Genomic DNA, 25,679 nt, shown 5'->3' with positions numbered 1-25,679 from the left:
TCTGTTAGGGAAAGAGAAGAGGACATCATGGCATGCCACGTTCACTCACCGGCATGACCCTGTTACGTGTTCCTTGCTGTAGCTCCACAGAACAGAAAAATTTGCTTCAATATGGGAAGTTTTGGTGTAACGCATCTTTGTGTAGACAATTAGTACAAGCCACCTAATTCCTTCAGTTACAATTTATTTACCCCAGTGCTGGCTGCTGTTGAGAGCAGGTCAAGATGTCTGCCATGACTATATAATGAATGCTTCCCCATGAAGGAGGCTTCCTGGCAGACTTTTAAAAGAACAAAGAGGCGCAGGAGCACATCCCATATGACCAGCTGCAATACTGGGAATCCTCCACTGCTGCCTTCCCCAAAACGAGCCCTGAGGAGGTGAATCCGCTGCCTCAAGGGCAGGAGGGTCTGGCCTCTCCTGTGCCTGGCATCTGTGACCACAAACCCCACTGACCACCCACCTGCACATTTAAAAAAGGCATGGTCTTCTTTTTTAAATTCCCTAACTTTTTAAGAGATTAGAACAATTTACTCCAGAGTATGTTTCTTTTTTGAAAAAAGCAGGAGCACCCCAGCACCAGGGTTGACCCCCTTTTCAGCACAATCCTTAAACAGAACACCTTCCACGAGCAGACTCCGCTTATCATTAGTGACCAGCTTAATGGGGGCCCCTACAGTGCTGTTCAGGATAGGCAACATTTGGAGTTTTCCTGAAGACTCGGAAGTTATAAAGTGGTTTGTGAAATTTACACTTACAGCAAAAGTCTGTCACTGTTCTTCCCTAATTGTTTATTTTGCTGGGAAAGCAAACAATGCCAACAGAAATGCCAACATTTAATTCTAGGAAAAGGCCACAACATATCCTATTTATCTTCTGGTTCACTGCATGCTGTATTTGCATTATAACTGCTCTTGAGGGCTCAGCTCCAAGGAGGACCTGTCAGGTATCTTCAGTGACACCACACACACCAAGACAGAAAAAAATTTTAAGGACTTCTATTCAAGGAAGTTTGCAATGAAGGGTTTTCCTTGAAGCAAACCAAACACAAGGCAACACAATGCATTGTTTGAAGCCCTGAAACAATCTGATTGTTCAGGCTCCAGTAAACACAACAGTTCAGCTTCCCACAATTGTTATCGGGGGTAACCCTAGAGAAGATACACATAGCTGTACTGGTTTAAAAACACAGCATGCTTTTTCCAAATAAACTCTCCTCCAAATACCAGTTGATTGTACAGGTGTGAGTAAAGACCTATCTGAAAGAGTGAAATGTATGGTTAAATATTACCCAAGATATAAAACTGTATGTTCAGGGTGATGAACGTTGGTGGGTGGCTCCTAAGGAAGATATGTGGCTCAAGATATTGCCAAGGAGAGAGCAGGGACAGACAGCAGGGAACTGGGGAGCAGCTGCAAATAGGCAGTGTCAACTGAGAGCAACCCTGTTGCAAGCTGAGAGAGAAAAACTGAGCAACAGTGACCTCATCTTCCTGCTACCTGTGGAGGCTGTTCACAGGGGAGCTGTGAACACATCACATCACATCATTCTTGAAGCCCGGACACACACATGAGATCCAGGAGTTCTAGGTTGGGACCCCAGAGGAATTTAGGTGCCAGATACTGGTTTCTTCAACCAACTTAACTGTGAGGAAAACTTTCAGTAATACAACATCTGAGGCCCCAGCGTTCAAACCAGACTTTCTAAGGGTCATCACAACTACCCACCCTGGTGCCTACTGACCCTTTGTGGGATCCCAAGAAATCTGAGGGTTTGGCTTCACAGAACCGTCACAGTCAGGGCAGGGAGGGCAAAGGACAGTGGCAAACACCAAGGTCTTTAAAAAACATGCCACGTGTTGGGATGTGTTTCTGGGGGAGTGCAGAACATTGACTGACAATGTTTGCTAGTGTTTCACTGTGATACAGCCATAACCTGTGCTGGGGTCGGGGCAGAATGGGCACTTCATATATGTGTGCAATTCATCAGTCTCTCTTATTGTTTCCCCTAATCTTTAATTATGTCAGGGCACTATAAATCTACGAAGGAAAAAAGGGGAAGTAACAAATCAATGAAAAAGTCTTATGAACATGCAAAGTTATTAGAGAAATACAAGGGTTTTAATTAAAGATGCTGGTTCCAAGCAGAAATGCTGGGTTACCTTGACTGATCTAAGCTGCTGATTCAGCTCTTTCTGTCTCCTCCAGCAGGCTCCCACTTGCCTTTTGCTGCTCTAATTGGGCACTTACTGCAGCAGCACCTTCTCTTTCTCTGCAACATCAGCTGTACAAAAGCTGTATAAATACAATTACACTCAGGCCAAACTCCCAAATACATACACGGTCATGGAGCATTTGATATTTACTGAATGTTTATGTTTTGGGTTAGATTTAAAGGCTATTTGCCTTTTTTGCATTCCCTCAGTTGGGCCTATATTTTAATTTAGACTTTTCTGTTTTGTCTTTGTTACATTCCTCTAGGACAAAGTGCATAACTGTCATTTTAATAAAATAATGTATTCAGTTTGTAAAAGTTTCCATTTATTTTTATATGAAAAGTAAAATAAAATCTGAATTCTTAACAGCAAAAAACAGTAACAACCTAACATTAAATTTAATTAGTAACTTCCAAAAGTGTTTCTTCTTGTGGTTGTTATTTAAAGTATTTTACTTTCTATTCAGTGGGTGCACAACACTCTTCAAAAAACAGATTCTTCTTAGAAGTATTTTCACATTAGCTCTTCCTAACACCGCAATGAAGAATATCATCTCACTTTTAAATGTTTAATATTAATATTTACTAATATTTTAATTATAAGATAAAAATGGGTTGTTATCTGCATAAAACAGTACTCTGAAATTACATCTTCTCCACCTCCTAATAGAACAGCTTATTTTAAATAACCTATTAACTGTCATTTCCTTGTCACATTTAGAGAGACATTAGGGCAGAGTTAGATGCAGGTGGTGTTTCAGACAGAGTTAGAAGTACAGAGAGACATTGCTGGAAGGCAACATAAGAAGAAGCTAGGTGGATGATATTCATGCAAAAAAAACCCAAAAGGATTTTGAGCTTTTTCCATATGTAAATTGAAATGAAAGACATGGATTAAGATCTTTCATTTTTTGTCCTTTCCCAGGAAAATAATTTAAATCTTATCTTGGGAGGGGGGCTCATTAGAATTTTTTGCTTCAGTGACTCCATAAAAAAAAAAGAAGGAAATTATTAAAATGCAAACATATATCTGAGACTTTTGTAGGAACAAAATAGTTTGACAGTGGGATGTAGTACTGCTGGCATGTTTTCCTACCCACATTTGAAAGCTATGCATCCCCAAGGTGACTAGGTTAAGGTGTATGCTGCATTTGAGATACCATTAATCCTATCTCCAGCTTGTATCTAAGAGTAACGTTTATGAGCTTGAAAGTCAGCTGTGTTTTTTAAAGTCAGAAATGAAGGCAGAAAAAGCATAGCACCATCTAGTTTTGTGCTTTGAGTCTCATACTCTTTGCTTCAGTTTGCAGCAAAACACATTTTGAGAAAGTGCAACAGAGAAATGGCCATGGCCAGCCTAACAGTCTTTTCCTTAATTCCTGATGTTCAGCCAAGGTGCAGCGAGGTCAGGAAGGCGAAGAGGAAGTATATGATATAAAATTAACTCCTGTCCCTGACAATCACAGGCTGCAGAGTGTGCTAGAAGGTAAAAGGCCATGGCGTAGCTATTTCAAATTAGAAATGTCTGATCTGTGTATCTCCCTGGAACCTAGATGCCATATGTCTTCCCATAGTTTATTATTTTAAATCCATGGTGTTGCCTTAACCTGTCCCCACTGTTTGGATTTGAGAGGGCAGTCACTGAGAAGAAAAAGATAGCTGTCACTCCTGGAGCAAATCTGCCGTGCAGCTCGGCTAAGCTTCTGACTCCTAAACACTGCAGATAAGTTTTGCCCTCTCTGGTAATACTACATTAATCCTCCAAATCAGTTCACTTATCTGAGAGTAGTGCTTTGTAGAGGTTGAGACTGTAGGAGCTGACCCTGCCACACGGACTTCTGCAGCCACACAGAGTCCCGTTGGACTTCCCAACTTTGGCTAAAGTTGGAGCCTCTGCCTGCTGGAGCCCGGGCCTGAGCCAGGATCGTACCATCCTTACTGAATACAACTGCCAAGGCTTTACAGTATTCTTGGGTAAGCTAACCACGTAAGGCCTGAATATGTCTACACTCATACGTGGATGAATTACCCAAATCCTTACAGAATTACCAGTTTTAAGAGACAAACAGGCCTCTCATCAGGGCAGAGAAAGAACCAGAATTAATTAATTCTAACCTAACCATGATAAAAGAATTTGGTCAGCTGGGATTTAATTCCCTTTCCATTATCTACTTCAACACATAATCTTGATTTAAGGAGGCTTTCTGAGCACTGGCTTCTTTGAGGCTTTCATAAAGTTTGCCAGCAACGGAAGGAGATGTACTAGCTGGATTCAGACAAAGAATCATCTGCTTAGCATCACTGTACCTCATTTGTTACAGTTATTCCTACAACCTGTCCTCAAGTGTTCTTAATCACACCCGCAACTAAAGCTCAGTGTGAAGCAGTAATACAAGAGCACGTTAACGTCAGCAGAGCTGTAACTGTCATTGCCTTTGCTGGGAACACGAGCTGATGCTCCTGAGCGAGAAGCAGCACCAGCAGGGCGGCAGAGCCTCTGCAGGCACACAGCACTGTCGCCTCTGCCCCCAGCTCTGCCACAGACAACAGGTCAGCTTGGGCTCCCTGCTCATTCTCACTTGCAAAATGCTCACGTTAAGCTGTCTGCCATTTCTAATTCCCTCTTAGCTCTTTCTCCAAGTACTCAAAAAAAAAAAAAAAAAAAAAAAAGGCAGTGTAGTTACATAGCTCCTAATATTTCCAACAAAAAGGGCAGATGACATTGGGCTATCACCAGGTGAGAGAGCTAGTTGGCATGCTCACTTGATAGCAGTTAATTTGTCACAATTCCTTCCTCCTATCTACAACTCAGCCAAGGAAAGAAGCACAAGCCAGAGCAGTGCTCTCTGGGGGAGATAGCAGCAACTATTTCATTTCATTTCCTAGGAAGAACGACTCCAGTAAACGCAACCGCTTTCCATCCTCCTAAATGTCAAAGGAAGGCAATGTAAAGGATAGCTCCGTTCTGGTAAAGGGGGTGGAAAGAAAAAACTTGTAAGAAAAGACAGCTCTCATTTTCCTCCGCTTTTATATTTGCTAATATTGTGACTGCACTTCTAGCTCTTCAGTACCTATCTAAAGGAGCTGAAAGCACACGAGGAGAAACTCTCTCAATATAGCTCTTTTTTATTCATTTTAATGCTCTCTAAATTCAAGAGGACAGACAGACATTGTGAACAATCCTTCACTTACTACTTCCTTCACAAAAACCCTATTGTTCGCTCTTTCAGTACAGCTCAAATACATTCTGGAGTTATTAGAAAGAGAACAATTCTGCAAGTTAACTAATACTCCTCGGCTCTCACTGAAATTAGCAGAGTGTTTTGGCATTAGGAACTTTGCAGCATTGGACCGTCATTAAAGGTCTCCAAATGTGCCTTGTAGTTTCTTCTGTTCCTGCAGTATTCATTTCAGTGGATTCCAAAATAACCATCAATACTCTCAGGAGCCATGCTCCATGTTGCCACCAAGAAGTGAAAAGAAGAAATTCAACTTAGCTTAAGTGTTTTTAGAAAGCACAAGGGAGGAAAGGAAAATGAATTCATATGCGCAGAAAAAAAAAAAGGATATTATCTGTTAGGAAAAAGTTATGGGAAAAAATTTCAAATATTTTAGATTTATACTAAAACCAGAATTTATAGTATCTCTTCACAATTAAAAAAAAAGGTAGGATCCCTGTTACATAATCTTTCAGTCCTTTGTTTCTCAGAGTCTTGCATACTCACAGGTCTGGCAGTGATTCTCTGTGGGTCCCCAGCATCGGCCTGTGCAGGACTTGTGGCATCGACCACCTGCAGGACAAACAGGAAGAGAGAGATTAGAAATGCGAAAGGAGACCTCATTCCGCAGCTCCCATCCAGATCTGGCCAGAGCTTAGTGACACTCCTGCTGTTAGAGCTTCTCCCCCCTGAAAGCCCAAGGCTCCCAGAGCACACGTGGAGGACCTGCCTTGCTGGACCCTGTGCCCCAGCTGCTAAGCCGAGGCTTGCAGGGCCCAAGGTGCCGGCAGTCAAGCCCTCTGCAACCTGCCAGACCTGATGGGGTGAACTGAGAAACCCGACATAAGCACTGTTGAAGACTATGCACAGTTCTTATTGCTGCACTTTTGACCACAGGAACCTAAGCTTGCCTTGATTAAATGTTTATTCATCATTAAATGCTGTGGAGATTCTATTAGATGAATTTCCCCTTGGAACCTGATCCAGAAGCTTACCTTTCCACCCGGTATTAACAGCAGCTGCTGTTAACACTGCTCCATTACACTAAATCAAATCCTTCCCACACACCCCTATGGGAGCTAGAGTCAGATAAACTGCAAAATGTCTCTCAGCTAAAGTTGGATCACCTCAGAAGAGAGCATTGCTCCTACAGGATGTTACACAGCTGAGCAAACCCACTATGATAGTCAGGTGAAGTTGGACTTTCTGTCTCGGCTTCCTCCCCTCCGCACCCGGAGAGCATTCACCGGCATTGGTAATTACTACACTGTATGCCAACTACCTTGTTAAAACTACCAGCTCCTTGCTGTATTCATGTTTGTTTAAAGCAATTATACCCGGGAAGCATTGTTGCTGACATCACCAGCACATAATTTGCTGTCACGTTCTGCCATCTGTTTATTCAGACCACAAATGTACTACAACTACATAATGCAAACTCATTCTGGCTGACAGGGAGGGGACTCCATCTGGTATGAATAATGCAACTTTAATCAGTAATAACGATTATTATGATTATTAAGAGACTACTGGAACCCTGTGCAGAAAGCAAATACATCCATATTGATTTATAAGAATGGGAGTTTAAAAAGAAGGTGAGGTAAACAGCAAATTAAAGGAAGAATTTTAACAGAGGAATCTTGATAAGATACAATTTGTTTGTTGATTTTGGTGCTTGCTCAACTGAATAAAAATTATCCCCACAAAGTAGGTTTTAAAATCTGGCTGTCCCTGACTAAGAGAAGTGGGAAGGAGACAGGGTATGGCCCTGGATGTGTGTGCAGATAACCTCTCTACCACTTGCATTGCTTGCTTCTCACCTGAGCTGGAGCACCTTTGCTGGGTACAGCTCAGGAGGAACCACAGACAACAGAGCCTCCTCTTGCAAGGCACTATTTTATGCCTGGTCGTTCCTTGTGGTTAAATCTCATGCCTGTCTAGCTTAAGGGGTCTGGAATTTAGGGAAAAAGTCAGAAGTCTTGCAGCTAGAAGCAGTATAAAGCACCACACATGTCACTTGTAACCACATATTCCTGGGGCAGGATAAGGCAGCAGTTCAGCTACTTCTTCCTTTTTTTCTCCCAGGATTCTACCCCCTTCCAAAACATACTGTATGCACTGGGCTTTCCACTGCAGTAGGTGCAGTGAGATAACTCAGAAGGAACTTCAAGCCTCCCTCCAAGTGATCTCTAACTAGAAAGTCCACCCACAGTTCTGCAAAAGCTACACTTAAAAACCTTCATATTTGAAACACCTAGCTGCTGAGTTGATCTTCAGTACATAACCAAAAAATGTATTCAGGCACCTCTACCCCTCCTGGAAATAAAAGCAATCCAGCATCTTCAAAAATAATTTTAATTTTTTTTTTTTTTTTTTTTTAACTTGCATGCTTGCTTCCTGGTACATGACTTTGTTTGGCAGTGTCAGATGATCATTTGCATTTAAATAGAGATATTTAACAATAAAGCAAGAAAAGGCTGCCAAGTTTCCTTTCTTCTCACTGGGAACTCAAAAGTGTCTGTTTCATTGTTTTCACTTTTCTGAGCTGCACAGACACAACAAGGAGCTGAGCTTGTAGGCAGCACACCTCTGAACCACATCCTTATGTGTCCTTTCAAAGGTCAAACAGACTGAAAATTAGAAACAAAAAAGAAACTCCCTCCAAATAGTGTGCCTATATTGGTTTGTTTGTTTAAAAAGAAAAATAACTTTCTTTGCTCCCTGTATGAATTGGTCCAGATTCTGCACTCACACAACTTAGTATTTCACCTGTTTCTCCCCACTGTAATAAGGACAGATTGCTACCTATTAAAGTTCAGCTCTATAAATCTAACATAAAAAATAGTCCCATGGAAGTCAACATAAGTAGTCAGGAGCATAGAGAGCATTCATGTAAGGAACAGGTCTCAGAATCAGATTTGTGTATCAAGCTTAAACAATAATAAATCTATTGGCCCTAAGACTGTCAAGCTCCTTGAAATAATTATACTACTTCACACAGATCTTTCTGTATATATTTCTTAGGATTTTTAGGTTGTAGTGAGCCAACAGATTTGAGAAAAACTTATCAAACAACTCATGGCATAAAGAAATTATTCCTTGTGTCTCTAAAATATTCAAAACCCCTCCAATATACAGCAGTAAGGACTAAAAGAAATACCTAATGAAGTAATAGTACACCATGAAACTGCAGAAGTCTTCTTCCCTTTGTGTCCATGCAGTGGAGAGGAAAGAGGTAGAACTTCCTCCTAGGATTTCCTCCACTGGTCCTTGACATGAAAAGATGCTGAGTGTCCTAAAGTGCTGGTGGCAATTGGTAGGACCGAGGAACACTCAGCAGCAGTAAAACAGCCCATCTGTAACAACTCATCCCCTATGTTCTCACTGAAGTCAAACGGTGATTCAAGATCTAGCTGCAGTTTGGCCAAAAAAATAATCTGCAGGGCTCTACCTTGTAAGAGCTACCTTGCCTATTGACTTAATTCTTACACATTACTGAAGGCACATAAACAAAAGTGAGATGGGTAGGGGAAGAACCTGGAAGAGTCTCCTGCCCTGTTACAGATGTGACACGAGTATCTTTCTGCTCCTGAATAGTAGCATAGTTTTGCATACATGGTGACATTTTATTCACTAGATTGCAGAGGAGCAGGATAGGAGTTAAAAAGAGGGTTATGTAATTTTTACAGGTTTTGTTATGAAATCCAAGTTTAGAAAGGGCAGATTCTCACTGGAGCATGACAATGAATTTTGCTTTGGCAAATTCCATGCAGAAAACCAAGGGGTCATCTCCTGGTCTCACTTTCCCTTGGTCAATACTACTGCAACAGATCTTCATTATGGAGTCTGGTGTGGAGCATCATTTTTATAACCTCCAGGACAGAGTTTTATTTGCAGGAGGTGCCTCTGCTCTTCCAGCTGGGGAAAGACACTAGCAGAAAACATTAGCTTGCTAGCTTGGGAAAGAGCAAGCTTATTTCATCCTTGTGCTTTCCTGAGAGTTGAGAAGGGCTTTCTTTGGCTCCAGACTGGCTTTATTATTTCAGGAACAGTAAAGCTGCAAAGGGTTAAGTTACTGGCATGACAAGAAAAATGAAGTCCTCCCCTTAGCTCTAAGCTCAGTGTAGTACACAGAAGAAACACTGCTTCTTCCCCATCAGCTGTGCCAGCTGCCTCAAGCAGACCTCTCTCAGCAGGAGAAGGAAAGCAGAAGTATGAGAAGAAATGGCCTCACTCTGCACAAAGCTTGCATGTACAGATGGTTTCTATCAGGTTAATAAATCATTAATAAATGTTAGCATGTCTGCAACACACTGATACTGAAGTGCAATTAAACACAGCCAAAATAAAGTGGCTTTGATGATTACAGGCCACAGTTACAAGCAGCCCCTTTACTTCTCTAACTGTCTAAAATAATTATCAAAATACCTATAAATCATTTATTAGCTTCTGTACACTATTTATAAACCCATTCTTCACCTAAAAAAATCTTACTCCTGCAAAAATGATGAGGACATAAGCGGCCCTAAGGTCCAAGAAGTTCCAGGTGTACTCTGCAGTAAGAGTCCCAGTCTCTCCCTGACATTGCTTAGATGGGACAGAAGGCTTAAATACGCTTGCGTGATGTTTTTCTAGCCAGCTAAGACTCCTTAGTTTTATGTATGAGCAGATAACAAAATCAAAATATAACTCAAACATTGCAGCACAGCATTAACGAGAATTAAAGATAGTATTGTTGTGATGGATTGTTCTGCCTTTATCAGGCTGTAATGCTTTCCCTGTCCTTGGTTGACTATTCCTATTGTCACATATTCAGTCATTCACACTTCTTTGTTAAGTAAAAATCACTTTGCATTTTCTACCAGGCCTGTGCTAGCTTCCAGATCCCTTCTATTGATGTGAAAGTTAATTACCTAACAGAGACTCATGCTTTTCAGGATTTCAATTCTTTATGGCAGGAGAGACACATGTCACAAGAGAAAGTAAAACTTGCTGGAAAAGAAAGCGTCTTACAGAAATACCTAGTGCTTATTTTCTCTTTCTCTCTGTAGAGGTGTTACAGGATACAGAAATGGAAGGGCTAGTTCCTCTACTGCTATCGAGCTGTGTTGCTTTTACTGATAACAGAGGAGTCCATCTCAGGATGTATCACCAAATAGTTTTCCAGTGTGGGATTAGTCCCATAAAATTCAGGCTTTTCTTTAACAAGCCGTACCTGCACCGATCTTGGTACTTTTCTTGTGGTAAATGGTAGAACTCCAACTGACCTTTCGCATCTGTATCATCACTTCTACCTCAGAGTCTCCATGCCCAGTAGAGGTATCCTGCACAAATATTAGTGGGATCCCTTTACAGTGAAAACTCTCAGTGTGTTCATCAGTGATGAACTGTGGAGAAGCACGGTGCCTTCTGCAGATGCTACTGTGGAAGCATCTGGCATACAGGGACCACTGGGGCTCAGTAACAGTGACAGCAAATCGCCGTTACTAATGATCGCTTCCAGCAGGGACTTCCAGCTCTGCCATTCAACACCTCTGTCTTCCTCTCCTCTTCCTGGGTAGATAAGAGAGATGCACACAAATGGAGAGGGACTCGGGCACAGGCAGCTGAAAAGAAACTGGTGAGGGAAACAGGCCTGGGAAATGAAAACAATCCAAGAGATATGCTCTGAAAGACAGGCCCAGGAAGAGATACGGGGCCAGTGTGAGGAGAGATAAAATGGAGCCAGCACTGAAGAAAACAAAAACGGAATAGCGAAGGAGGATGCATTTTCTCGAGTACCGTGGGATGGAGACAACCCTCACACACACAGGGACCGAGGAGCTGTTGAGAACCGCGAAATTACCGCTAGATACAGCGGTGGCAGGCAGTTTTGATTTTGTGAGAGATTGGCCACCAGAGGTAAAGGAATAAATGGAAAGTCAAGAAGAGCGTGTCAGCAGCACCGAACGGGCTCAGGCTGGTGCGTTCCTATCTATTGCTGACAGCTCTGAGCTGATAGGAAGCTCACTGTAATGTTCCTTCAGCTGCTACAGAAAAACATCTTCAGGCCACAGTAACGAGTACAGAAAGGGACCTGAGGGGGGTAATGAAGACACTGGGTATTTTTCTCTGCCTTGAACAGACAGCACCGGTAAGCGATGCATTAATTGGGGGCTTAGTCATCCACACAATATAAAAACCTTCATATGTGACATATTCTAAAACTGTACACTGATTAAGCAATTAGGAGCTATTAATTATCACTGCTTATAGCTGTTAGCACAGAGCAATATAAGCAAATTCCCCCCACTGTGGTGGTGAATTCGTTCTGATCAGTACTAATGACTTTCTGAACACACACACAGGGACCCTGAGCAACTGGGGAGACACAGACAGAAGGCTAAAAGGGTAGGTCAAGTCATATCTGCTGCTTGGCAGGCTCAACAAGAACAACAAGCCCTCAGGAATCTTTCCTTATAATCATTACTGTTAGAAAAATATATTCCCCTGCAGTAAGCCACAGGTAAGTACCCAACCCTGCCTGCTTGCAGCAGGACCTCTGTTCCTGGAGAGCAGAGCAGCTTGGTCCCTTTCTAATGGGGCTCTACACCGAGGTCAAAACAAAACACTCTTCCTCATATGGACCACTCACAAAGCACACAGGTCACCACAACCCTGGACCCCTTCAAAATACAGGGGTATCTCTTGTTTTCTGTTTCCTCTGTGTGGAAATGTTCTACCGTCTGTAGAATACTCAAGTAGGATGGAGGGGTTACCCCACCTTCTCCTTTGCTTACTGTGATGAAGATTATCACATTTTTCCCCAAAAACAGTCTGTTTCCTTCCAGGCTGTTACCTGGAAGGGGAGAGCAGAGAGCAGGCCAGTGACACCCCTCCTGATGACATCCCTCTCGATGACACGGGGAGTGCATGGGCCCGGAAGGGAGAGAGCTGGACACAGCACGCAACCATTTGTAGGTTCTCGCCCCACAGTTCCATGGTTACGATTGCTAGAGAATGGGTACATCGAAGTAGCAGTCCATGCCCCTATGACTACTTCTGTGTCTTACCTGGTGATTACTTAACACTCAGAATTTCAACAGAAGGAGTAGAAAGGACCCCAACTCAGACCAATATGGGGCAGTTTCCACTGGGAGGTGGCAGATAAGAGGTGCAGATTTGAACATCTCTCCTATAAAGAAAGACTGAGAGAACTGGGACTGTTTAGTCTTGAGAAGAGATGGCTGAGAGGGGATCTTAGTAATGTCTATAAATATCTGAGGAGTGAGAGTCAAGAGGAGGGAAACAGGCTCTTTTTGGTGGTGCCCAGTAATAGGACAAGGAACAATGGGTATAAGCAAGAACATAGGAAGTTCCACTTCAACATGAGGAGAAACTTCTTTACTGTGAGGGTGATGGAGCACTGGAACAAGCTGCCCAGAGATGATGTGGAGTCTCCCTCTCTGGAAATTTTCAAAACCCGCCCGGATGTGTTCCTGCGTGGTCTGCCCTAGATGGTCCTGCTTGAGCAGGAGGGTTGGACTAGATGATCTCTGGAGGTCCCTTCCAATCCCTAACATTCTATGACTCTATGCCTCCAGTCAAGGGAGGAAACTCAACCCTGTTCCTTCACATCCTGGGGAGCTCCTAAGCTGCCAATGTAATTTCATAGAATTGGATAAAAGTCCTTCCTACTGAGAACTTTGTGTGTGAGCAGAAGATGGGTCTGTGAGGAGAAGGCAGCAGGCAAGTAGGCACTGCAGATCCCCAGCAGACAGAGACCATAAAAAGCCAACACCTCCTGTGCCTTTATATTTCAGCATTCCTCCCTGGTTTGCTCCTGGCAGATACTATTTTAATGGGCTCCCTCCCCTGCATGGGGTGCCTGGAAGCACATTAATTTCATATCTAAGCAGCAGCCGCTGCCATGCCCAGCACCACGAGACCCACGCCCCTCCCTGCCCCACGCCGCCGCCCGTCAGCTCTCAGCCCAGGCGCTTCTGCGCTGTGACAACTCCTGACATGGAGAGCCACAAGCGGGGCGGGCAGCAGCGACTCCCACCGAACACAGCAAGCAGATGTGCACCCTTATCAGTGCCTGTCAGAAACCTTAGGCCAGGTATCTGCCCCCGGCTGCAGCTGCAGCCTTGCTGCCCCACGCCTCACCTCGGCTGAGTGCTGAAGGATGCAGATACTCATTTCTTTTTTGGCCACGGTGTTTTAACACTGGGTGAGAAGTCTTTGCACCGTTAGAGAAGATTTCCAGAGGAGGTTCTCAGCAAACTCAAAGGCACACTGAGAACTGCCAAAGCTGAGGGTGTTCTTGTGCTTGTTTAATACCAACTCCTCCACCCCTCAAACACATCAAGTCAGTCAATACCACATAAGTCAAAATAATGTCCTGTAATAATGTTCCTGTCATGCTGCCAAAGCAGCAATAAAGTTCGAACAGAGGGGCATGCAGTTTTCATTTTTTAAACAAAGTAATAACCTCAAAGAAAGGAAATGAGAAGGTAAAATTGAAGCGGCTTTTAAAATTAATTTAACTTTTTCTTCATGCCACCTAATATTCTTAGAGTCTGGCTGGGTGCAGTTAGGTGTACTAATGTTCTAACTAATTTTAGACTCAATTATATGGAAATACTAGAAAGGAACTCTCCATTCCCATAAAATCTGGAGTCCAGTTTTAGACAAACTTTGGATAAGTGTCATAATATGCTTATTCAAATGTAATTGCCCATTCAAAATGTATCTCTGGCTATCCAAACCAAAACAGACTATTACAAAACAATACTTGGACAACAGAAGCCCTTTCTGTGTTGGAAAACAATGCTTGGCCATATACTATGATATTTATGTTCAGCATTTGTTATACACAAATATTCAATGAAAATAATCATACAAACAAATTTCAGACTGCAATTTCCTGGAGAATCTTCAGCTATCAGAGATCTGCACAGAGGAGATGTTCTGGACATTCTGTGACTATCACGTAGGTGTAATAGGATGAATTCAGTATGAAGGTGTTTTCCTATGTAGCAATTTGTATAAAACCACTTCAAACCCCTGGATTAAGTATCTCACTTTGCAAATACTCCCCATGTTTCCCGTATGCTGGAACACTTCAATGATAATAGCTTTTTTGAAGCTATTTTTTTTTAAAGCAAATTACAAGCTCCTACAAGATGACCAGAAAGAAGATTGTGAGATACAAAAGCTACTTTGCATACTAGCCCAAGGACATATGCATGTGGAGATCCTACACACAGGGACAAAAAGCATTAGGGACTGCAGGAGCATAAAATGCACTCTTCTTTTTTGCTTTGCTGCTTCCTACATCTCATCCATTGCTTAGCAGACAGAAGCTTCCCTTCTAGTCACTCGGCTTCATTTGAAGCCACAGCATGGTCCACTGCCCTGCAGGTGTGAAGGGAACACACAGAAGCCCCCCAAACAGCTCTGAGTGTGAGCTGACCAGTGGCCAGACCTCTTTAGCCAGGCTGTCCACAAACACAGGACAGGAGCTTTAGTGATAGTTCTGAGAATTTCTCAAAACAGGCATATGTAACAAAATCCTTCAAACCCAAATGCAGATATGATAGCAATAAAGGCTTGGGGTGGTTTTGTGCTTTATGCAAGCAACAGAACAGTCTGTGAGGATAAGCCCACCACAATGCTGGCTGACTAGTCCCAGCACTGCACCTTCCCACCACCACCAAGCCACACACCTACCCTTGTGCTCTGTGCAGCAGCACCGGCCAAGCCCACTCCAAGCTGGTGGCTGGGGCATGCACCTACCAACAGACAACTTCAGAAGGGTGGGAGGCATGCAGGAGCTTCAAGAACCTGTAGATGCAATTAAGCAGCTGATTTTGTAGCCTTTCTTTTCTTCCTCTGTCCCTAAGCAGCTCTTCAAAGGCAGCTAGCTAGAGCAGCTGGAGCTTGCTTGTGAAAGACCAATTCCACCCTCTCACTACGAATCTGCCAATTACCATTCAATTAAACTATTTTAAATATTCGGAGTATTTGAGGATTATTTCCTACTTTCAAGAAACATTGGCATTTATGATAAATCAAGCTGCTTATAATGGGAAGGGCTGCTCTCATTTTGACTGCAAAGTCTCTCCCTGTGCAATACCCTGCTTAAACACCAGTCTGCTCTCACAACAGGTGGCATACAGTAGGACATTATACACACCCAGGTTGCCATTAAAAGAAGATCATTTGCCAACAGTTGCATCATGCTAGTATGTGGAGCACTGTTTAAATTCTGTTGCTACAAACTAGTGCCACTTTGTAATACTTTCATACATCAGTGCGGTAACCTGTGATATTCACCCTGCAACTGCTCTAAGGAGCTTTGGCAGGGAAAGGGTTGGGTTTGGGTATTTTTTGTTTACTTTTTTGAAAATTCTACTTCTCACCACAAAGAGACACCCATCTCAGAGGTTCTTTGGAAACTGTTAACGCTGGCCTTCTCAGTGCCCTCCTTGCTGTGTTCACAACTGCTCAAGATCCCTGGCTTTGTAGCAGCTCCCTTGCTAGAGCCCTGGATTAGGCTCTGGCAGCCTAAGGAGTTCTGTCCCTCGCGGCACTGTTTATTTGTATTTGCTAGGTAACTTGTGTTTCTTACTTACGTTTTATTCAGCAGACTCACCTGTTAGAGGCACCATATTTCCATTAAACGCCACGTCCACCCGCCTTTCAAACCTGTTTCAAGGGCATTTGCCAATTGACAAATCCCTTCTGAAAATGCTGGCTGAAGGTATTTATTAGGAAACTAAACTGATTCCCTTTATTCAAAACACACAGTTCTGGGCTGAGGGAAAACATTACAGGGAACTTCAAGTGGTTCAGCTTGCCATACTAATGCAAAACAAGTTCATTTTATCTCTGGATGTTGTGTATTCCCCCACCTTCAGTTACAAATGCTAGGCAAAACCCTTTCTTTAAAATAATTCCTTTCCTGTTAGTGTATTTGTCTGTCATTTCCAGGTAAATAAATAAATTCTGTCCTGTCTAGAGATTCCTTACTGGTAAGAAAAGCAACCTCCACATACATGGAACAAAAGGCGGCTGTGGGGCTTTCTGGCTGTCTATATTCAGCTCTGATATAAATCTCCTTTCCAGCTGAGACATCCCTGGAACCATAACTGCTGCTACAACACAACGCTGCGAGCCCTTGAAGTGTGCTCCACACAGAAGGAGCTTTCAGAAAACAGTTTAGTTACCTGTGGCTCTTTCCTGAGGGGAAGAGTTTCTCCTCCTGGCTTTGCGGCGGTGCCCCCGGCGGCAGGGAACACAGTCTGTGCCGAGGCCGCCCGTCCGCTCGTCTCCAAACGTGCATTTAAAGTGTTAATTGAACATCAGGTAGTAACCTCGATGAAAGGTTATAATTTAACAAACTCTGCAATAACAAACGTCTTCAGGCTGTGCTTTCTGGAATGCCATTTGCTCCATAGGTAGTTTCCAATTTGATGTACACCAGAAATAATACACTAGCTATTCTGAAAATTGGCTTCAAGTGTGAATTAGTCACTTCCTTCTTTTCTTTTTGCCAGTGTACGTAAATATACTGTTACTACTCTGGCCTTCAGCAAAATCCTTGTGCTTTTAAAAGGCACAAGCGTCTTGCAGGAGTAAGTGGACAAGACACAGTTATCTCACCTGTGCCTTGGTACTGAGGGATGGGGGTTTGATTTACACCCATTCATTACTGACATATTAATTATCTCTTGTTACAGGAGCATACATGGGTCTAAAGGAGAGTTTTCCTTGTCCTTACCTCTACACTGCATTCAGCTTTCCCCTGTCTTTATTAATTGATGTCACTTTTGCACCCGAGGGAAAGGACTCCACCCTCCCTCCCACTCCAATCCAAGACTCCCCACCTCTCCAGGGTGGCTTCCCAGTGGTAGCAGGGCTGGTCCCCCCCAAGTCTGTTTTGGATGGTCCAGCTGCAAACACTGGTGTGTGCATATGGAGAATTTTATTTATACAATTTAGCCACAGTGTAACTGAGAACTGATGAAAGGTTGGGACTGTTGGGATAGATTGCAAGGATCTGAGGAACCTCTATTTTTCACAACTATCCCATAGTTACTTCAGAATTAAATACCCAGTGGTTTGACCCGAGTATAAATCTCCACATAAAGTCACTACGTGTAAAAATGATCTCTTTCTAATATTGCAACTACTGGTACAAAAAATGAGTTACTGTGCTCTGTGAAGAATTACAAGGTCACTACTGAACATTAAATCAACATGCTGGCTACCTGTCAGACCTCATTCTGTAGCTGCAACAAATGGCTGTACACAAATCCACCTACATCCCTTGGCAGCAACTCCAAACGCAGACTGTTAAGGCTGGAAGGAGAACCAAGCTTACTGCTCCCACAGAATCCCATGCAAATATCAACTCAGGCTTTTTGTGAAGCACACTGCACGAATATACTATGTATACTGAAAGGGATGTATATGTATCCACATGGCTGATTTTCGCCTGTATCCGTTGAAAAAAAATGTAAGGAGCTTTTGGCCTTAAACTAGTCTGACACAAAGAGACACTTCTACTGAAGTAATTTTCTACCAAATTGTTCCCATTTCTGCAGTGTTTTAAAGAAGCACCTTTTTAGTAACTGCCTTACCCCTTATGCTACCCTGTGGGAAAGTGGCAGTAGAACGTGGCCCAGCAAACTGAGTTATCGGGCCTGATGGGGCAGCAGGTTAACCTAAATAAAGCAGCTCACAAAGACAGTGTAACAGGGAAAATGAAGGGGTAGGGGAAGAATATGGAGCCAACACCACCGACTTCCATCACCCAAATACAGACTATACAGAGGTCAGTGTGTCAAACTGAGCCATAATGCTTCAAACACACCCACACCCAGGTCAGGTCAATCCCAGCCTGGGTTCTCTGCACCAGGAGAACAGAGAGCCGACTTCTTAAGTGACTCTGCAGCTGGCTAGTCCATTTTCTGTTCCTTTAATTAAAATGCAAAGTACTGGCTAAACGGTAAACATTTAATTAGATTTGTCTCTATGTTTCAATATTAATAAAACACATTGAAAATGCATTAAGAGCCAGTTAATTGGAGGCTCTCCAAAAGTAGCTGTAAATGAGCAATTATAATACAATTGGGGTGTGGTTCTCCAGGGATTGTTGCAGGACTGATGCTTTTTAATATTCCAGACAAAGGTTTAGAAATTATTTAAAAATCCAAAGCAATAAAAGAGATAGATGACAGGAAGACTGAAATTCCAGCAAATTACAGGGAAGAGGAGCCAGTATTAGAGAGCGAGCAGGCTGGCGGGTAAGCTGGAGTCACTCACATCAAGTGTCTTTCATACAGCTAAACACAAGACTGTATTTGGGAATAAAGTGTACAGGTTACATTTTCTGGAAAACAGGGAGTCTCTAAAACACACAGATGTCAGAACTGCCTGAACACCAGGTTCCTCAACCGAAGCTGAAACACAAAGGATAAAATTGCTACTTCTACACTGGTTAAATCAGTAATAAAATGCTATACACACTTTGTTTCCCACCTTCTACAAATACGTTGAAAAATACAGATATTTTACACTGACAAGCAACTAAAATTACTCTGGGGCTGGAAAGAAGTTCCTCACTGTGAGAGGTGTGAGACCTTGTATCTGTTTGGCTTATGAAAAAAAGATCAAGAGGTGAGCTGATTACACAGTACATGCTGTTTTTGCAGGGAGAAAATGCTGGCTACAAGAGGACTCTGAGCTAGCTGGAGAAGGTGTAAGATGCAACAACATCTACAATTTAAACCCATACTGTGGAGGGGTTGGACTAGTTGACCTTTTGAGGTTCCTTCCAACTCAAAGCATTCTATGATTCTGTGTCAGAAGCCCCACGCTCACCCATCCAGTGGCTGCAGGCGGCTCCAGCCATGGTGGGGCTGCTTCTGGAGCTCAAAGCTGGTTTGGAGGACATGGTATGGCTAGGGAAGTTCCTGAGCTCAATGGCAGGCAGGAAGACAACACATCAGGGACTCCACATACAGGAAATTAGAGCTAATGATGCTTCAAGGCTTCTTTTGCCCTCGAAAAAAAATTGATGAATCAACAGGTAAAATGAGGGAAGACATTTTAAAACAGAGTGTTTCCCTTGAATACATCATGGGATTTATTGAATGATAGGGACACAAACACTTTCTTCCCATGCATCATAGAATCACAGACTGCTTAGGTTGGAACGGACTTCCAAAGGTCATCTAGTCCAGCTCCCCTGAAATAAGCAGGGACATCTCCAACTAGGTCAAGCTGCTCAGAGGCTCCTCAAGCCTGACCTTGAATGTCTCCAAGGATGGGACTTTCACTACCTCTCTGGGCAACCTATTCCAGTGGTCTATCACCCTCATGTTAAAGAACTTCTAACCTAAATCTACCCTTTCCTAGTTTAAAGCCATTACCGCTCGTCCTGTCACTACAAACCCCTGTGAATAGTCCCTCCCCTGCTTTCTTATAGGCCCCTTTCAGGTACTGCAAGGTCGTTGGAAGGTCCCCCTGGAGCCTCCTCTTCTCCAGGCTGAACAACCCCAGCTCCCTTAGCCTGTCTTCACAGGCGAGGTGCTCCAGCCCTCTGATCATATTTGTGGCTCTCCTCTGGACAATCTCCAACACGTCCACGTCCTTCATGTAACAATGTAGAAGTGCTTGGGCACAGCTCAGAACTTGTGAGTTTTTACATCACTGGGTGCAATTAGATACAAAGCAGTGGCAGAAGAGTGCTCTGTTATGAATAGCAAGTAACTGAAGTTGTTCTGCCTGAAAAAACATCTTGCCAAAAATTCCAGCTTTTGTAAAAGCTGACAGGGGCTCAGTCAAAAAGACAGATCAAGTCAAAGGAAATTTTCACACAGATCTGATGCACTTCAGAGTCTGAGCAAAAATTTCAGTTCAAGAGAATACTTTAAATTTGGCTTAATTTTCATAGAGTTCTGTTCTTGAAACTCTGGGCACATGACAACATACAGTCCTGCAGTTTTACTTAACAATTTCTTTAAAGGCAGTGTTTTGGGTTTTAAACTTCAAAGTGGAAAGTAATTTTTTTAATTTTTATTACCCAGTTACCAGCTCCCTCACAAACATGCATCCATACAGTTCCAGTATTTTTAAATGTATTATTGATTTATTAGAATCTATGCCATTAGCTATGCAAGTGACCTCCATGCAATAATTCAAGCTCTTCAGGCTTTTCTGTGAAACCAAATCTCCAAGTAAAGCTCCACCGAAAGTTCTGATTTAATACTACAGACCTTGTCATATCCTGCAGAAGAGCTCACCTGGCACAATGCAGGGCTAGTCTAGTTCCTGCTAACAAGAAAACCAGTGAGAACACTGAGGACACAGATCAAAGCAGCCAGGTTTTTACTGAACCTTCTCTAAAGCTGGTCCGAGGGAAACAGTCTACCAGTTCAGAGGTATTTTAGGGAAGAAGTCTAATCCTTATTTCCTGGTTTATTTCTTGCACCATCACTGGGAACTGCACCTCAGGTTCCAGGCTCTGAAGGGCAGAGCTCTATCTCTTCAGTTAAGGGACTAAAACAAGCAAGTGGAATATGCTCTTGCAAAGCCCGGCTTTAGCATGCTTGGCTAATGCTTGAATGCACTGCTAATGTTTGGAAGGAGAGAAAACAGATTTTCAGCACTGAGGAAATGAACTCAATAATATAAACCTAAAGGGATTTTTTTTTCCCTTAGACAGTTAAGCACTTTCGAGATGGCCATTGCAAGGTGCCCAGCTTAAAAACCCCAAGCTGATAGCATTGATTTCAGGTAAATGGAAGAGAAGGCTGCTGTTAAATTACAATTAATTTTAAAAGCTTCAGCTACAGGTATGGGAAGGCTCTGCAAACAGTAAATACTGGTATTACTTCAGTGTACAAGTCAAAATGCCAGGTTCAGAGGTATCTGTCTTCAGAGAGTTGAAGTACACACGGTGCCTGGTGCAACAGTTGTTTATGATATTCCAGCAGCACAGGCTGAGCTCTGTGCTGGCAGCCACTGTCTGCATTCATCTTAACAGTAACACCATGTAATTCAATGGCCTCTACCACAAGCTTTTCTGCATGCATTTGATCAGGACGTGAAACAATGGGTAGAAGGCTTTTCAGGCTAAATAAAAAGAAAAAGGGAGAAGCAGAATTCAGGATTTCTATGTCTGCAGTATTCCTATCATAGCGGTTAAGATGCCCTGGCCTTTTCAACTGGCTTCTTAACACTGATGTGACAATGAAAGCCTGCAAAGGAGGGAATCAGAAAAGCTTTATTCCTTGAGTTCACTGGCCGTATTCTTCTGTCTGGCACTGATGTAAATGAAGGGGATTGCCAGAGTAGGCAGATCCAAGCTATGAAGCAAGCACAGAAGCAGGGGACTGATTTTATTCCAAAGCATCTTCACTTCACTCCGCCCTTTTGCCTTCCTCCTCTGCTGATAGCCTTGGAGCAGCAGGGAGGGATGCAAGTGGAATTATCCCTGAAGTGGGACCACTGTCAGCTCCTGTGTCTGGCTGGGGAAGAAGGCAGCACCAGCAGCTTGCGGTGTCGGCTCCCCCCTGGGGGAGGGAGGACAAGGAGGGTGGCTGAGCCCTGAGCACACACACACTGATGCACGTGTGTTCCCAGTCCAGCAGTACAGCTTTATCAACTTCCTGGAGTCCACCCGGGCATCAGCAACAAACTAGCAAGTGCTGGGTCTTCTCCGAAGGCATGGCTAAACCTGGCATGCAGACCAAGGCATCTGCCCAGGTCCTACATGATCACCCATTCACACAGACTCTCCTAAATTACTACTAGCGTGGAACTGTTGAGCTTGACACAGAAGGTTTTGTTGGTTTACACCCCCAGATCAATGCAGCCTCTCTGACAGACCTTCTGCCTCTTCTGTAAAGGTTTTTAGATAAGCAGTAAACCCCACTCATTCTTTTCAAGATATTCTGAGGTGAAAAGTCCCAAAGGGATTTCCTTGACATCTCTTGCTCTTAGGATATTCTTGTTAATGCCAAGCAGTGTGTAAGTTACTCAGTTCCGATGGACTCAGCCAAGATTTGCATTTGATAGGAAGCACCTGAGACTTCAGGCAATGTAATACAGTCAGGGAAAATAAACAGTAAATGCATACACATCCTGGATCCAAAAAAGCATGAGCCACAGTCTGTGCAGAAGAGTACCAGAGACTTTGTAATGCACTGAGCATCACTTGCAACAGTGGAAAAACAGCAAGGCTGGGCCCAGCAAGCACCCGTTGCCTAGCAGGTCATGAAAAGAGACATGTGAGCCAAATTTGAGAAGCATATACCACATTTAATGATACTCTATACTGATTTCTATACTACGGTTATAATTCAATGTTCACTTCCCAAAGTTCTTTCTGCACCAGTACAAATAACTTGTCTTAATTCTTTTGTAAACTACAAGTGTAGCACATTCCCTTTCTCCTGCCTTTTGACAGGTAGTAATAAGGTTCCACTTTTGAGTGAGTCCATTTGAAAGCTTTATGCATTTTTACATACACACAGACACACCCCTCCACGTGTAATACATGTGCTCACAGACACATGGACAGCTATTTCATTTTAAGCTATTTTAAATTGTGATTTCTGCATCTGAATTCTTCATTTCCCAAACCCTTAGCATCTTTGTTAAACTGTTTTAGCCATTTGTTGGCTTTCTGTATAAGAGGGTTTCAATTTTCACCTATGTAAGTTGACAGAAATGGTTTGGATTAGTTAATTTAATCAAATTTCACAGGACTCATGAATAGTGTTGAGATGGAATCCAGTTTCTTGTAGAAGGAGACTTATGTTTATTAAAATAAATACTAACTGCACTCTGCTTCATCCCAAGTAAGGAAAAATAAAGTAAACTCTAGGAGGCTATCTTCATGAAGCCACCCTGGTACAGAGCTCTCAGTCACCACTGAAATACTGCTGTTTATCATGGTTATCAAGTGCAAATGGCAAAGCACAAACTGTTCCATCCCTATGCTTCAAAACAGCTCAAAAGGAATGAAAAAATGTTTTAAGAAAACTAGACTTAGGTACACACATTCTTTCATCTCACTGTGGGAGCTAATATTTGCCTTTATTACTTTCAGGGCATGATTCAAAAGTACTCAGCACTGATCTTGTTCTGATTCCTCTGGAGTCACCAGTAAAACTTCTGTTAGCTCAAAAAGATAGTATTGATGTTGGCTGCTTTTTTAAAAGAGCTTATTACCTTGGTGCTGCAGAAGCACTTGTCTTGAAGAACTGGGGAAGGTTAAAAGAAAGCCCAATAGCAGAACAAAACACAGTTACATCCACGTCTTTTTCTTGGTGAAGTAATGACTCATAAAAGGGTACAGGCATTCCCTAACCTTCAAAGCTTTCATCAGTTCTGCGTAGTACTGCTCATCACCAGTGATGAGGTTTTTTAATATGCAAATAAGGCTGCTGGCTGCTTTACAACTATGTCAGGTTTCCAGCCAGAAGGCAGAAGAGACAAGCCTCAGCTCCAGAGCTAGAAGATTGAGAAGCCACAGAGTTTGGCAGGCTCCTTAGAGGAAGCCATATCTCAAGTAGCTGTGCTCTGGTTTGGAGAGGAGCAGGAGAGATACACAACAGTAATTCAGCATTATATAAAATCTACTACACCACAAAGCACTTGGTTAACAAGTTGCTGCTTAGAAATTATGAGGACTCATCAAATGATCTTCACCCAGAGTCTAATTGTTTGGGTTTTTTTTTTCTCTGAATTCCTAACATACAAGTGAAGAACTGAAGTTGTTTCTTGTATGGAGCAGAAGCTAAAGAGGCAACCAGTCACTTAGACATCCCTGAGGGACAGCTTAAGATACAGTAAGCAATCCAGAGTGCTCAGAACTATATGTCTGCTGTGGTGTTACTTCTGACCTCACACATAAGCTTCTTCCTAGCTTACACTTGAACTTCCACATTGTTGTACCATGAAGGTGCCACTTAGAAGCGTGGCATTCATTTTGAATGCACTTCACTATATTACAGAATATTTTACCTAAACACTTCAGATCACTGTCACCACCATTCACTAGAATTCAATACTGCTGGAAAAATCATCAAAATACTACTGAAGGCGAGTAACTCTAGGGAAGGGAAATACAGAAATGGATGAAACAAATAATCAAAGTACATAAACAGTCCATGTTTGAAAATGAGAGCTTAAAATAAAGAGAACATACTAAACACAGAGAAATATTGATCATATTGCAAAGAGCATGACATCTGCAACTTCTCTTTCTTCACAGACACACACAAGACAACAGGATAACCATACCTTTAAGGTTTGTTTCTCATCTAAAGTCAGAATATGTGTGAGTTTGTACCACAATTACTCCAGCAGTTAATTATGATGCCATAGACATGATAATTGTGACTCAAAGACCAGCCTGAGCAGCAGGAAGAATTGCAAAGCAAACAATAATGTCTGTGCTTCTATGGCAGCACAGTTGCTTTAGCAATAAATAGAAAAAAGAATATGCAGAATAGAAAAAAAGAGATGAGAGAAAATTAAAAAAATGTGGGATGTTCACAAAAACCCTCTACAAAGTGTTTTCAAGATTACACTAAGTGTTCCTACAAGCAGTGTACAAACTTTGAAGAACACAGGGAAAAATTTACAAATACAATTCTCTATAACAGAGGATCAGGGAAAACTTGTGGCCATATTTACAGTTTCATGCCGAGCAGATGACAAGGCTAAGAATAAACCAAATACTCACATCCTGAGCTGCCATTCGTTGGAACCAAGGTAAAGTTGGAGGCCCAGGGGTTACGCACGATGTCCTGCCAATGAATGGTGTCTGCGAAGCAAAGAAACTTGTTCTGGCCAACATATACCCCTCCATTCAGTATTTCTGCAGAAAAGAACAAGAGAACATACTTCTAAGACTTTACACATACAGCTGATTAAATCTATTGCTGCTTTGCGTACTGGAGAGAGAGGGCATGGAATTTAAATGTGAAAATTCTCACTGTAAGCTCACTTATTACTCTGAAAACTGGAGGGCAAGTAGCTCACAGTATTTGTAAATAGGAACCATTTATTTCTCTGCAGAAGAAACCTTATGAAGACAGCCACACAGCTGCTGGATGAGTTACTGGGCTTACCTGCTGTTCCAGTGTAACCAAGTCTGGAACAGTGCTGTTACCTGTGGGTAACATAACCATCAAGACTTCACTGACTTTAAAAACACAAGCAACCAGCTATGCTGTATT

General features: G+C 42.6%; 1 protein-coding gene across 1 annotated transcript in view; it reads right to left on the bottom strand.

The window, feature by feature from the left end:
* Positions 1-25,318, bottom strand: part of LOC103775252 (receptor tyrosine-protein kinase erbB-4) — a gene marked incomplete at its 5' end in the record, with an annotated part of 60,299 nt that extends 34,981 nt beyond the window's left edge. Inside the window, 2 exons of the mRNA XM_008942698.1 lie at positions 5,941-6,006; positions 25,184-25,318. Of these exons, the coding sequence (XP_008940946.1) occupies positions 5,941-6,006; positions 25,184-25,318 (201 nt within the window). The remainder of the gene's footprint in view (positions 1-5,940; positions 6,007-25,183) is intronic.
* Positions 25,319-25,679: the final 361 nt, after the last annotated feature.

Source organism: Merops nubicus, unplaced genomic scaffold (assembly GCF_000691845.1).
Source record: "Merops nubicus isolate BGI_N331 unplaced genomic scaffold, ASM69184v1 scaffold22896, whole genome shotgun sequence".
Lineage (NCBI taxonomy): Eukaryota > Metazoa > Chordata > Aves > Coraciiformes > Meropidae > Merops > Merops nubicus.
The sequence above is the reverse complement of the archived record's forward strand: the minus strand, read 5'-3'. Positions and strand labels throughout refer to the sequence as shown.